This window comes from Anopheles gambiae, chromosome 2 (genome assembly GCF_943734735.2).
Source record: "Anopheles gambiae chromosome 2, idAnoGambNW_F1_1, whole genome shotgun sequence".
Taxonomy (NCBI): Eukaryota; Metazoa; Arthropoda; class Insecta; order Diptera; family Culicidae; genus Anopheles; species Anopheles gambiae.
Window position 1 is genome coordinate 77,470,649 of NC_064601.1, and position 13,340 is coordinate 77,483,988.

General features: G+C 41.0%; 1 protein-coding gene across 2 annotated transcripts in view; it reads left to right on the forward strand.

The window, feature by feature from the left end:
- The window catches only part of LOC1274136 (uncharacterized), a 66,126-nt gene that overhangs the window by 13,551 nt on the left and 39,235 nt on the right, over window positions 1-13,340 (forward strand). For both annotated transcript variants that reach the window (XM_061644663.1, XM_061644664.1), the window contains exon 2: window positions 2,303-3,449. In XM_061644663.1, the coding sequence (XP_061500647.1) occupies window positions 3,341-3,449 (109 nt within the window). In that variant the 5' untranslated portion in view covers window positions 2,303-3,340. The remainder of the gene's footprint in view (window positions 1-2,302; window positions 3,450-13,340) is intronic.

The following is a 13,340-nucleotide window of genomic DNA, read 5'->3' on the forward strand; positions in this document are numbered from 1 at the left end:
AAATGAAAATGATTGGCTTCACCTGATATATATTTTTTTCTTCAAATGAATCAAATGCATTTAATTCACCATTTTGTACTACTTCTTGAGCTCACTGTAGATAACATGCACAGATTTGTAATTTGCAAGAGCCAAGAACGGTCGTAATTACTACAGAATGATTCGTCTGTAGCCCGATTGCTGAAAGCTACATCAACGTAAATTACACTCCTGAGGGCGGTTTAGCAACCTTCACTAGTTTTGATGAGCATGAAAGTGGAAAACGGCTAAGGGGAAAATGATACGGCTGGGTGATTTTATTGCTTCGATGTACCAACATGCCTACCCAACGATGCGCTGCGTAAGTGGTGTGCCCGCAAAAACCTTGTGCTTGCCTTGAATGTTGTACAATTTGCAAACACAAAATGGAAAATCGATTCGATCACACGTCTTCTGCAGGCTCCACTATATTTTCATAGAAAATATCAATTGATCATCAACGTTTCTAGGAAGAAATGTGCATTTACGAAATGCGCTTGATTAAAATGTTGTCATTATGCACCAAAATGTGGCAGCATATCATAAAATGTATAAAAAGTGCATACCCAACATTCTAACATATTCTCCTCCATTTCCTTTTATCGCTTGTATTCCGGACAACGCAATGAATGAAACACAAAGGCTAGAATGAAGCAACGCATTTTTTACCTGTTAGCTATGTGCCTTGTTAATGCGAGAGCGTCTGTTCCAACTATGCAATACAATGTTAGAGGCAAAGTCAGGTCAAAGGCTGAAACACACGATTCGTTGCAACCGTATGGTATGGAATTAAAGCGATTTTTGCCGAGTATGACACTCCTTTAACATTCTTTTTCATGCGATACTTTGTCAGCATATTTGCTAGTGGCACGGGTGCACGATTGTCAGTAAAAAGTTCTTAAAAAAAGGGTAACATTTCCTTACATTTTGGTCACCATTTCACCGAATGCAAAATACGCAGTTCTAGGAAGGACTTCACATTTAAACAGTCAACGGCACGATGCAAAACACATCTTTCAATTTCCATCAAATACAATGTCGCATACCTTGCTTTCGCTCCCCCTTCGAACTCTTTACTTGTCTCCCCAAACCTTCCTTTTCCAACTGGATGGCGGGGTTGTGTCCGTGCTTCAGATATTTTCAGCACCTTTTTTTGCCTACTGTGCCAATGCGCTCTTCTCAGAAGCTCTTTTTATAGATGCACTTTCCACGCGCTTCTCCATTGATTGGGACTTTCCACCAGTGACTGGGAACGAAGCTAATGAACCCAGACGCGATTGAAAAATGCAAAAAGTATAATACAAAAACATCTTTTTCCCCTTAAGCATTTGTATGGCAACAAGGAGCTTTTGTCTTTTATCCAATGGAATAAATACAAAAATGAAATAATCAACCATTTGAAGTGATTTATGGCAAATTTATTTCGGTGATTCAGCTATTTATAGAACAAAAGCTAGATTAATTTTAACAGCTGCCCTATTCACCAACATACCGGTTCAGTTCTACTTTTTTAAGGAATCCAACCGTACATATAAGTTTACTTTAAGCTCATCACGGACACATTAACAGGATCTGCCAAAGCAAACAGGTGACATGCTGCATCCACCGTTGGTGGCGTCGTTGGTTGTTTTTATCACCATGTTCAAGTCAAACCCGAGTAACGAATTTGAACAGCGTCCGCTCCATACCAATTTGTCTGCATGTTGTTTAATCCTGCTGGTTGTCTACTGCTGCTTGCTCACAGAAGGCAGAAAGCTTGCCAAATTTCCCCTTCCCAAACGGCTGCAAATGGGGAATGAAATAATTTGCCCCAGACATAGCTGCCTGCTGGTCGGCTGGCCCCACACTATCGATCGTTTGCCACTCTCAAAAACGCTGCAACCAAAAGCAGGGAATGATACGAACGATCCTCTATATGAGCGACTCCAAAAATGTCCCTTCGTATCCTTTCCTACCGAACGTTGGCGAGAACCAACCCTGATTCATCCTAGTACGTGCTTCCTACCACCTTTTCCTTCCCTTGTTTTGCTTTTCTTTTTCTCTTCCCAAACCAGTGCTCCAGAAAAGAAAGTTTTCTATGGGTGTTTGTATGTGTGTGTGCTTTTTTTGTCAGTCCAAACCCCTTAGCATTACGGCTGCGTCTTAGCAGCTCCAGCCAGGATGGAGCGGATTGCTCAACTCAAAAAGCGAAAAGTGATTGTAACTCGGTAGATTATGGACGGAGAAACACAAGTATCAATTGTATAATAAAAGGCGAAAATAATCCTCTTATCTTTTCCCACAGAGGACCGGGCACCGTGCAAGTGTTGTGGTGGTGGTTGTGGTGTTGGTCGCTGAGCGAACGAGTGTTTGTGCAGTGGCGTGAAAGGGATACACACTACGGTGCCGTAGAAATGGCACAAAAAGTGAGCCGAAAAATATGAAATTAAAATGATAATACAACGCCCAGCACCACTAATAATACACACGCACACAGAGACCAACGTAAGGAATGCTGACAGTGGCAGTGGAGACATTGCCAGTGATTGTCGATCTCCAAGGATGTTACAGTGCGAGTGAAGTGGATGCGAGTGGTAAAGTGTTGTAGTGTGTTGATTCCCTGCCCACCATCAGGAGCCACGTATATATGTGTATGTGTGTGAGTGTCTGAATGTGTGAAGTTGAAAAAGTGTGTTATTTTTTGTTGCGTTCCTCGACTCTTCTCAGAAAGTGAAGCGCAAAGTGTACTGAAGGCACAGAACGGGTGAAACATACGGCTTCGTTTGTTCTTCATTCGCTGTCTTCAGTGCTGACTGGTGCCGTTACGCAACCAGACAGCTTCCAGAACATAGGGGGACAGAAATCCCAAAGCACATAATCATGTTTTTTAATCTTCACACGTCCTTGCCGCCGTTACAAGGATATTAACGAAAAACGCTTCGTCGTGCGGTATTGATGCCGGGGCACAGATGCACGAGCTTCTTATTTCTGCGCACCAGCTAACCAGTGTCATGCCGATATGAGAACGGCCAAATTGATGAGGATTGGGATTTGCACATCGCCGGTGAGCGAGTAGTCAAGCCCAGAAGTACAGCTACAGTTTACAGGCAGCGAAAACAACAAACAAAGCAACGCCAAAATAACAGAAACACTTCTCCTATGGCTTCATGTGCGGGGATGAGCCCGACCGGCTTAACGTAAAGAAAAAAAAGGGTTTTGTTGCGCAACAACAAAGAGAACCGAACCGAAGCTTCAAGCTTTCGTTTCACACACACAACATCGCCGCTGTTTTCCGTTGCCCACCCAGCTGGGCGGTACTCGCACGTCATAAAAATTCTAAATTATGATAAACGCTGTTTATCCATTGAGGATATCGACCAACTTGAATTGCCTGTTTAGGACGTGGATTATTGTGCTGTACTTTTTGCAGGGCTGTCCTCAGCTTAATACGGGTAAGTACTCCACGCAATGTGTGTTTCTCATGCAGAGGTATTGGGGGCGTTTTATTGAATGCGGCTGAGATTTAGCTGGTAGAAAATATGTTTCGGTATCAGCATTGTTAGCCCCGGTTCGGAGAAAACGATTATCAGTGGAATGCTCACTTGAGATAAATTCCAGTGCTGAAAACAGTGATTCATCCTGCTCGATGGTTAAAAATACTTATTATAAAAAAAATACTACGTTATTAAAAAAACATTATTGCAATTTACAAACAGTATGAGAGACATTTTAGAGCACTATTTCGATGTATCACACAAAAACCTTGATTTGTTATTTGCACCGATGCAATCCACTGTAATCTTCTGCGAGGAGTCTTTACTAATAAATTTATTGTTTTCTGACAGTATATTTCCCTGCCATGGAAATAATAGCTCTTATACTATATAGGTCAAATAGTTGCTAATTTGCATATGTCATATTGAATTATTTTAGGTTATAAATCAATTTGCAGCTAAACTGTGGTGTATTTTATAATAAGATTAGTTTAAAATTTATTACATAACATGTTTGTGATAAGTGGATCTTGAATGGTTTTATTTACTATTCTTCTCATAAGTAAAATATACCAATCAAATAACACTCCTCAAGTAAACTATGCGTAATTAGATGGCTATGCAACGTATTGCATTTTACCTTAACCAAATCTTATCATTATTACTATTGGATAGGATGAATATCGTGTATCGTGTAACACCACAAGTTTAAGCATAACTTTTTATGCGAAATCTTCAAACTACTGAGCTTATACATTGTGTGTAAAAACTAATAATAATACTATCTTTAGCTGATAGTGTAGCACTACGTAGGTTCTTGTCACCACAAACAGTTTTGAATAGAAAATCAATCGATCGAGTGTTTGCATTCCACATTGCTGAAGCTACGAGAGGAATACAGCGTGATTTATACAGACGATAAAGTGTATAAAATTGAATCGGAAATTGTTCACATTGTTTCCCTAATAGCTAAGTTACATAACTTTTAAACTGTGTTCTTTACGAGATACAGCTAAAAGCTTATCAAAGAACAAATCGAAAGATCATCTTTATTTAAATTGTCAGACTTATTCGATCATTTAGCCATAGAAACTGGGAAAACTGGGTCGATACACGTTCGTTTTAAACCCACGTCCTATGATGTGTTCGGTCGCAATGGCCACAACACCTTAGGTCAAGTTTGCACATCTCAACGATGACCTTATTGATTTAGATTTGATTAATTTTCTAATACAATATATTAGAAAAGGTTGGAAGGATCAAGCAAATATTATGTGACGCTAGTTTGCTGGTTTTTTTACTTTCGTCTATGCCATCGATCCCAATTGTGAAATCTCTCCTTTAAAGGGTCAGGTAGCTAATCCTACGCATCTCTGAGTCAGCAAAAACGCCCCATCGTCCCATCAGCTAGGGATATTGTACAACGTTGGTGTTTTTCACGCCAAAGATACACGCCAACGTTCGCCCGTTGGCTATTGTTATATTCTACGGACACTACAAAAAAAGCTGCACAGCAACAAAAATAAACAGAAAAGGATGCTTTAGTCATACGTTATGCTAAAAACGTTTCACATCATGGTGTGCATAGCAGTATGTTTTGGAAACCATGTTTAACATTAATGCTTACTATATCTAAAATAAATCATGGCATAAAATGGACACCATAGTTGCCATTCCAGCACACATTGCATCAAATGAAACGGAGCTCAGTAACATATCCGTAGTGATTTTTAATCTACTGTGATAAAATTCCCATTTCAACTCACACACACACGCACTCACACAAGCTCACCATAATATCACCCTATCAAGACGCAATCCATCAAGCGGGGCGCATGAGTTTTAGGAATGTTGTGAAAACATTAACACGAAATGGTTGAAGTTTTCAGATGAATAATACACGCATAACTCTCCGCAAGCCGGATCATAGGCCGCGTAAGCGCAGCCGGCCGGCTAGCACAGCGACTAGCAGAGTGATGCAGGGATTGGGAAGTGGTTCGACCCGTTGTCTGTCGCTCGCTTTTATGTGTTTAGTGACGCCACCGAGTGTTTGCTTCGTATTTGCTTTGCTGGTGCCACCGATGCCCATTTATTTCCATCTAATAGAGGCTTCCCAGGACATACCGAGGACATCGTTCGGAATGGCCAAATCCTTCACCCCCTACTGTACAGACTCAAGCCAGCACTAACCGGTTTCGGGACAATATCGAGGAAGAGAATTTTATTTTGGCCCCAAGAACTCCGACAGCCCCCACCACTATCACCCTGCGACGTTCCGTCTACATTCAGCACACACAGTTCACAATAAATAGCATTGAATGCTCGGCTTTTGCGAGTCCTTCGAGGTTGTTGGCCGAGAGGACGCCGATGTCCGCATCGGAACCCCCGAGAACGCTTCCGAGAATGGAGCTCCATAAATGCTAAGAGCGTTTCATAGTTTTCTCCGACTCGGTGCCTTATCTCACGGCCAACAGTTTAGCTTGGCTGGTCGGTGACGAGGAGGAACAGATCGCACAGTTAATGCTGTTGTGCTTTTCCGTGCCGAAAACGTACCACACATATCGGATGTGATGCGCTGCCCAGTACTCGGTTATTGCTATGACAAATGACTAGAGTACATGACTAGGTGTGTGTGTGTGTGTGTGTCTGTGCTTGATGATGCAAGAGAGGATTTAGTCGAGGGAAAGTTGCCAGGATGTGCTAGAAATAATCCAGACCATGTTTGTACAGACCGAGCTGAACCAAGTTCCGTAAGTACTGTGAGGGAAACGATATACCAAGCGTGTATCATACATACTGATGATGTTTTGATGCTTTATGACATGAGATAAACAGAGTTTAATTGATATTAATTAAAGCAAAGTGCTAATGTATATGAAAAAGGATAATAGCAACATGAGTTCTGTCAGTAAGTTTGAATTTTGAAAACATTCCGAAGGATTTGGAATCCTTCCGAATGCAAATTCCTGTCGCGTATATTCAATACATTTTCAGTCGACACTGCATGAATAATGTCAAACGATCAGTTAAACACTCCCAGCACACTTTGAAATGTTCTTCGAAAGCAAGCCAACGTTCTAATGGTGTTTTTGCAGTGCGACTATCGCCACAATAGAAGCAGTTAATCAAATGGTGGAAATTTCCAATTTAAATGCAAAGCAATTTAATTAACGTTTCGCATCCGTTTTGAGCTAGCTCTTGTCGTAGTTGTAGTTTAAAGCTACAAAAACAATCACTGTGCACAAGAACAATAACTTTTACATAAGTACAAGGTACACGTACATAAGGTTTTGTACATACATCAAAACTTCCCTCTTTATTAAGCACACTAGATTTGATTAATTGAGCCATAAGCACCAGTCCATAGGCATAATATGGTAGAGCGGACACATTTCGTAACTAGCATTACATATTTAGCTACTGCAAATCGTCACCCCTCTCTTGGGAGAGTAAAAATCAACCAAAAGTTTATTGCTCCTATCGGCAGAGGGACAGTACAGCACAAAGCAAACGGTACGGATCTGAAAACTTTATTACACCCCGTTTATGGTTGGTGGAAGCTTGATAGTCAATTTCGACCCTCCCCCGGAAAAAATCCACCATGACAAAAATCGAAAGGTCAAACAAAAACTCCCCACACACACACACTAACTGCAGCTGAAAAGATGCTGAACAAAAAAAATGACATCAAAATCGAAACTCCAACGTTCAGCCGGCGAGAGAAAGCAAGTGAAAATGCGCCAAGCGACCCTGTGACCGGCGTGAGTTTATCTTTCTTGGCCAGCCTTTTTTATGGAATCGAAGGGACATTTGCATTTAACGATGGGAGGATATTGAAATTCTCCCCGTCCTGTCCCTCGCCCGTTTGCTATTTTTACTACTCCGTCCTCGCTCCCGCCCTGCAGCAGAAACTACTAACAAAACTGTGTCATCGTGTGTTCCAGTGGGGAGTGCTGCTCCATGTTTTTGTTGGGCATGGAAAAATGGTGAAGCAAAATAAAACGCATCAATCGTGATTTACTGGCTGCCTATAGGACTTAATTGCTGCCGTGCGGGATTGACTGCCAAAGCTTAATGATGCAGTAAAACGGCAGCGAGTAGAAAGAGTAGCGAGGGCACAAAAAGCAAACAGATTTGCAGTAAAAACAGGAAAAATCAAAGCACAGTGTAGGGCACAGACGACCCTATCGGCGCATGGAACCGTTCGTAATGAAATGGAACCGTTTTAAGTGCTTACTTTGAAACCCTCATCGGTTTAAGTTTCCAACCAAACGAAATATGATCGAGAGGGGCGTTTTAGAAGTGTCTGCTGAATTTTAGAAAAGCTTAATTTTAGCTATATTATACGCGCGTGTGCTTATCTACTGGGGTTGCTCCTAAGAGCGATCCCTCATAAATAATCATTCAGCTGGGTACGTAGGGAGCTTAAATAGAATGCCAAATTGACGAAGGTTGGTGCCGCCCTGCTACAACGGTTCACGGTTCACCGGGTTTATCGGGAGGGTGCCGCTTTCAGGGTGTGGCTAGAACCAATTTCATGCATTCCTGAAGCAGACAATTCAGCTATTTGCCAAAATATGTGCTGCACGACTCGCAATGCTCAGGTTTGATGGATATTTCACATTCACCAGCACCGCGCGGTTGGTGATGGGAAATGCCAGATGCCAGAATTTATGGCGATTTGTGTAAATCGATTGTTTTTACAAAATATCTTTACACGTTAATAGATGAAAGGTTAGCTGACACGTATGGTATGTGCCTAAGCTATACGTCAACAATTTACAAATGATAATTGGTTTATAGGCGGTATTTGTACTAGTGAGCTGGTGTGAGTAAAATGTTGAAATGTTCTGAAAAAAAGGACGATCAACAGATGTATCCATAATTGACATACTTTGTAAGTGTTATCTGGGAGAATCTTTTATATAAAAAACTAATACGATGTTCCATAAAGCCATTCTTTACTATAAAATCAGTATTACAAAACATACCCAAAACAATCCTTTATCATACCTTGTTTAATAAACCATCACTAATAACATAACATCTGATAATAGATTTAAATTCTAGGTATTGCACATAACGACTTTACTTTCTTAGATAAGCTATTTTCGTATAAGAACTATTACCTTTAATGTGACCTCAAAAGACTGACAAAGGCCTAATTCCGTCCGAAACACCATGCTGCATTCATGCAACTTATGCAACTGTTCCCGTTAATCACGAATAATTCTGCATAGCAACTTAATAAGACATACTCCTTGCGAAACTGAACCGGCTTGGCTTTCATAATAATCTAGTCATATGGTTAAAATCATATTTAAACCAAAGATCATACTGTGTTAAAATCAATAAGTGCTTGTCCAACGTGTTCGTCAGATCGTCCGGTGTAAAGTAAAGTAAGAGAAGTAAAATTGGCCCAGTATTGTTCATCCTATTTATTAATGATGTTGTATTTGCGCTTCCAAATCAATGTTTGCTTATTGTATGCGGGTGATATTTATACATGAATAGATTTATACATGAATGTGGCTGGATTGTCGTCTAGTCACATAATGTTGAATCATATTGTACAAACAATTCAACCTTGGTTAGTGTTTATAACCGAAACACACATTGTGGAAGCTGAAGCTTTCGAACAGTTTGGAATTCCTGGATTCACGGCAATTTCATGCTTATCCAATTCTCGACATACTGGAGGTGTGACTATATTTATAAAAGAGTCGATAACTTACAAAATTTTAATTAATGAAGCTCGCGATGGAAACTGGTTTTTATCAATTTCAGCGACAATAAGTAAGAAATCATTCATATTTAGTCTAGTGTACCATTCACCAAGTTCTAGCAATGCCCATTTTGTTAATTTACTCGAATGGTGGTTTGATAAATTTCTTGATCTTGGAGAAGACAACATTCTAATAGGAGATTTTAACATCAATTGGTTGAACTCCGCAGAATCTAAACCACTGAGACAGCTAATGGAATCTTTGAACATGAATCAGATTATTACTGAGGAAACTCGAATAACTCAGCGAAGTAAATCTCTAATAGATCATGTATACTGCAATCATAACTCATTCATAGCGAAGACTGATCCTACATTGAAAATAGCAGACCATGAAACAATTGTTCTAACTTTACAAAAATGCAACGTTTCATTAAACAATAAAAAAAACATTTAAAAGTTGGAAAAGATACAGTAAAGACAAAATATGTTCATCTGTAAATGTTAATCTACCAATCACAAATTTATGTTTGCATGATAAAGCACACCGGCTAGAACAAGTAATAAAAAATAGTATAGCTCAACTCATTGATGTTGCTGTAGTAAATAATAACAATTATCAAAAGTGGTACACCGGGGATTAACAATGTAAAAAGCAGCGCTTGGACAAACGCTACTTCACATTTTTAAAAACCAATTCAGAGTTAGACTGGTTATCTTATAAAACCAGTAGAAATTGCTACCTACGTGAGCTCAGAATGACGAAAAGAAATTATTTTGAGCGAAAAATAAATGAATCATAAAATGATAGCAAACAATTGTGGAAGTTGTTAAAAAGTTGGTTGCTAACAGGTTCCAATGAAACAGGTAGGGTGCAATTTAATGACAAGATAATCGAAGATGAATCAGAAATTTCCCGGTTGTTTAATGAACACTTTGTCAATAGTGTTATGGACATACATAAAAGCATTCCTCAATGCAATGAACCAGAGCAAATTAAAAATATGGAGCAAACAAGAAAACGATTTCACTTTCAGCCGATTGATATTCTGTTGAATAAAAGCAACGCGCAAGAAGTCGATCCGCACATATGTAAACGACGACAAAGGCTAAGCGGGACGTCGAATAAGCAAGAACGTCAGATGTTGAATAAACCTCGCTCTCTTTTGCTAAAACCTTCAACCAGACAACACGTGCGTAAGAATCCTCTTTGAATCGACAAATATTTAACAGGTTATGGGCCCAGATCCACAAACATGTCCGAAATCGTGAAAAATACCGGAATCGAACGACTGGTAGGACGAGAGAACTGGTCGACATGGAAATTCGCTGTGCAGACGTTTTTAGAAGTCGAAGACCTGTGGGACGCCGTCGAGCCTATTGTGAAAGCCGACGGAACAGTAGAGGCCGTGAATCCCGTAAAGGATAAGAAAGCGAGAGGTAGAATCATATTGCTGTTAGAACCGCATAATTATTATCATGTGAAAGATACACGAACGGCTCAAGAAGCTTGGAAGAAGCTGTGTGACGCGTTTGAAGAAACGGGCTTAGCACGAGAAGTTGGTCTGCTTTACAAGCTAATTAGAACCGACTTGGAGAGCTGTGGATCTATGGAACAGTATGCGAACAAAATGATTTCTACATGCCACCAATTAAACGCGATCGGTTTCACGATTGCAGAACGATTTGTTGGTGCGCTTCTCCTTGCTGGGTTGCCTGAACGTTATCAGCCGATGGTAATGGCATTAAAGAATTCAGGCACAGCTATAACGGGCGATTCGGTGAAAACGATTCTGTTGCAAGAGGAAGAAGATTCGACGCATGAAAAAATATGTGTCGTGAAACGTGATACACACAAGCTACGCGTAAAGAACCAGCCTAGAAGATTTGATCACAAAGGCCCCAAATGTTGGAAATGTCATAAATTTGGCCACATCGCTAGACAATGCGATGATCAATCTAATGCAAGATCGAATGCGTTTGGAGCGGTTCTGTTAAGTGTTGGTGAAGGTGCAGAGAGCGATTGGTATGTGGATTCTGGTGCCACGATGCATATGACACGTAACCTCAAACTCTTGGAAGCCGTGAAAGATAGAAGCGGAACGGTCCTGGCTGCGAATAATAGGACCATGCAGGTTAAAGCATGTGGCACTGCAAAACTTTATCCGGCTAAGAGTAGACAAGGGGGTATTCTACCGGTTCACGATGTTCACTATATTCCCAATCTTTCGATGAATTTGCTGTCGGTGTCACGAATAGTGCAAAAGGGGAATACAGTCGTGTTTGATAACGAAGGATGCCGAATAATGAATTGTGATGGCATTGTTATTGCGACTGGTGTGATGGAGAACGATTTGTTCAAGATAATCGAACGGAAATCGTGTGAACGAAATAAGGTACTGGCATGCTCAGATCATTCGATGGAAATATGGCATAAGCGGTTGGGCCATATGAATGCAAGCAACCTGAGAAAGATGGCCAATGGTGTCGTGAATGGTATGCGAATGAACGGAAAAGATTCGATTGGTGATTGTCGGATTTGTCCGATGGGAAAGCAGACGCGGTTGCCTTTTAGTAAGAGTGGAACGAGAGCTGATGGATTGCTGGAAGTAATACACTCGGATATTTCTGGTCCCATGGAAGTGTCATCATTGGGAGGTAATCGTTATTATATAACTTTTATTGATGATATGTCGCGACGAGTGTGGGTGTACTTTTTGAAAAGCAAGTCAGCTGATGAAGTGCTAGAATGCTTCAAAGATTTCCATGTGAAGGCAGAACGTCAGAGTGAGAGAAGAATGAAAGTGCTTCGAACGGACAATGGCAAAGAATACATCAATGCAATATTTCAAAAATATTTACAGAAGCATGGCATACGGCATCAGACAACAAATGAGTACACGCCGGAACAGAATGGCATGGCAGAACGTGCAAACCGAACAATTGTGGAAAAGGCGCGTTGTATGCTGTACGAAGCGAAGTTGCCGAAAACATTCTGGGCAGAAGCTGTGCAGACAGCTGTATATCTGATAAATAGATCGCTGACCAATAGCCATAATTTGTCACCAGAAGAGGTGTGGAGCGGCAAGAAACCGGATATTGCACATGTCCGGGTGTTTGGTACGAAAACGATGGTACAGATTCCCAAGGTGAAGCGACAGAAATGGGATCCTAAATCAAAAGAGTGTGTGCTCGTTGGATTTGAAGAGGACACCAAGGGGTATCGGTTGTACGATCCTGCTGCAAGGTGCATGATGAAAAGTCGCGATGTCATTTTCATCAATGAAGGTGGTGATACAAATGCGCAGATTCCCGAGATAGATAGCACAGTGTTGCTTGATTTAAGTGAAGTACAGGGAAGCAGCCAAAATGATGAAAATGATTTGGAGCATATAAGCGACAGCACGGCGGGAGATATACCATCACATATCAACACGAATACTGCATCTACCAGCATAAGTGAAGTAGAGCCTCAGGTGTTGAGACGCAGTAAACGTCAGCATAAGGTTCCAGAAAGGTTCAAAGATTTCGTGGTTGGCAATACAAGCGCACCTGGTTCAGTGTCGTCTGACGAAAGCAGTGATGATTATGAAAGTACAGAAGGTGAACCGGAAGGGGTTGCTGCTTTTCAACAAGAGTTGTGCAGTGAGGAACCGAAGAATTATGCAGAGGCAATGGCTTCCTGGGATGCGGATCAGTGGAAGCAAGCTATGGCTGAAGAGCTCGAGTCAATCGAAGCTAATGACACATGGACGATAGTAGATTTGCCTCCAGGACGTAAAGCGATTGGGTGCAAATGGGTTTATAAGCGCAAAACCGACGCAGATGGAAAGTTGTACCGATACAAAGCCCGATTAGTTGCTCAAGGGTTTAGCCAGCAGTATGGGAAGGATTACGATGAAGTGTTTGCGCCGGTAGTCAGGCAAACGACCTTTCGTAGTCTGATGTCAGTAGCAGCTAAGAAGAACTTGGCGGTGAAGCAGTATGATATCAAAACCGCATTCCTGTATGCAAAGCTGGAAGAAGAGATTTATATGCGGGTTCCATGTGGTCTGAATGCTGATGGAAAGGTCTGTAAATTAAACAAGGGACTTTACGGACTGAAGCAGGCGGCAAGGTCATGG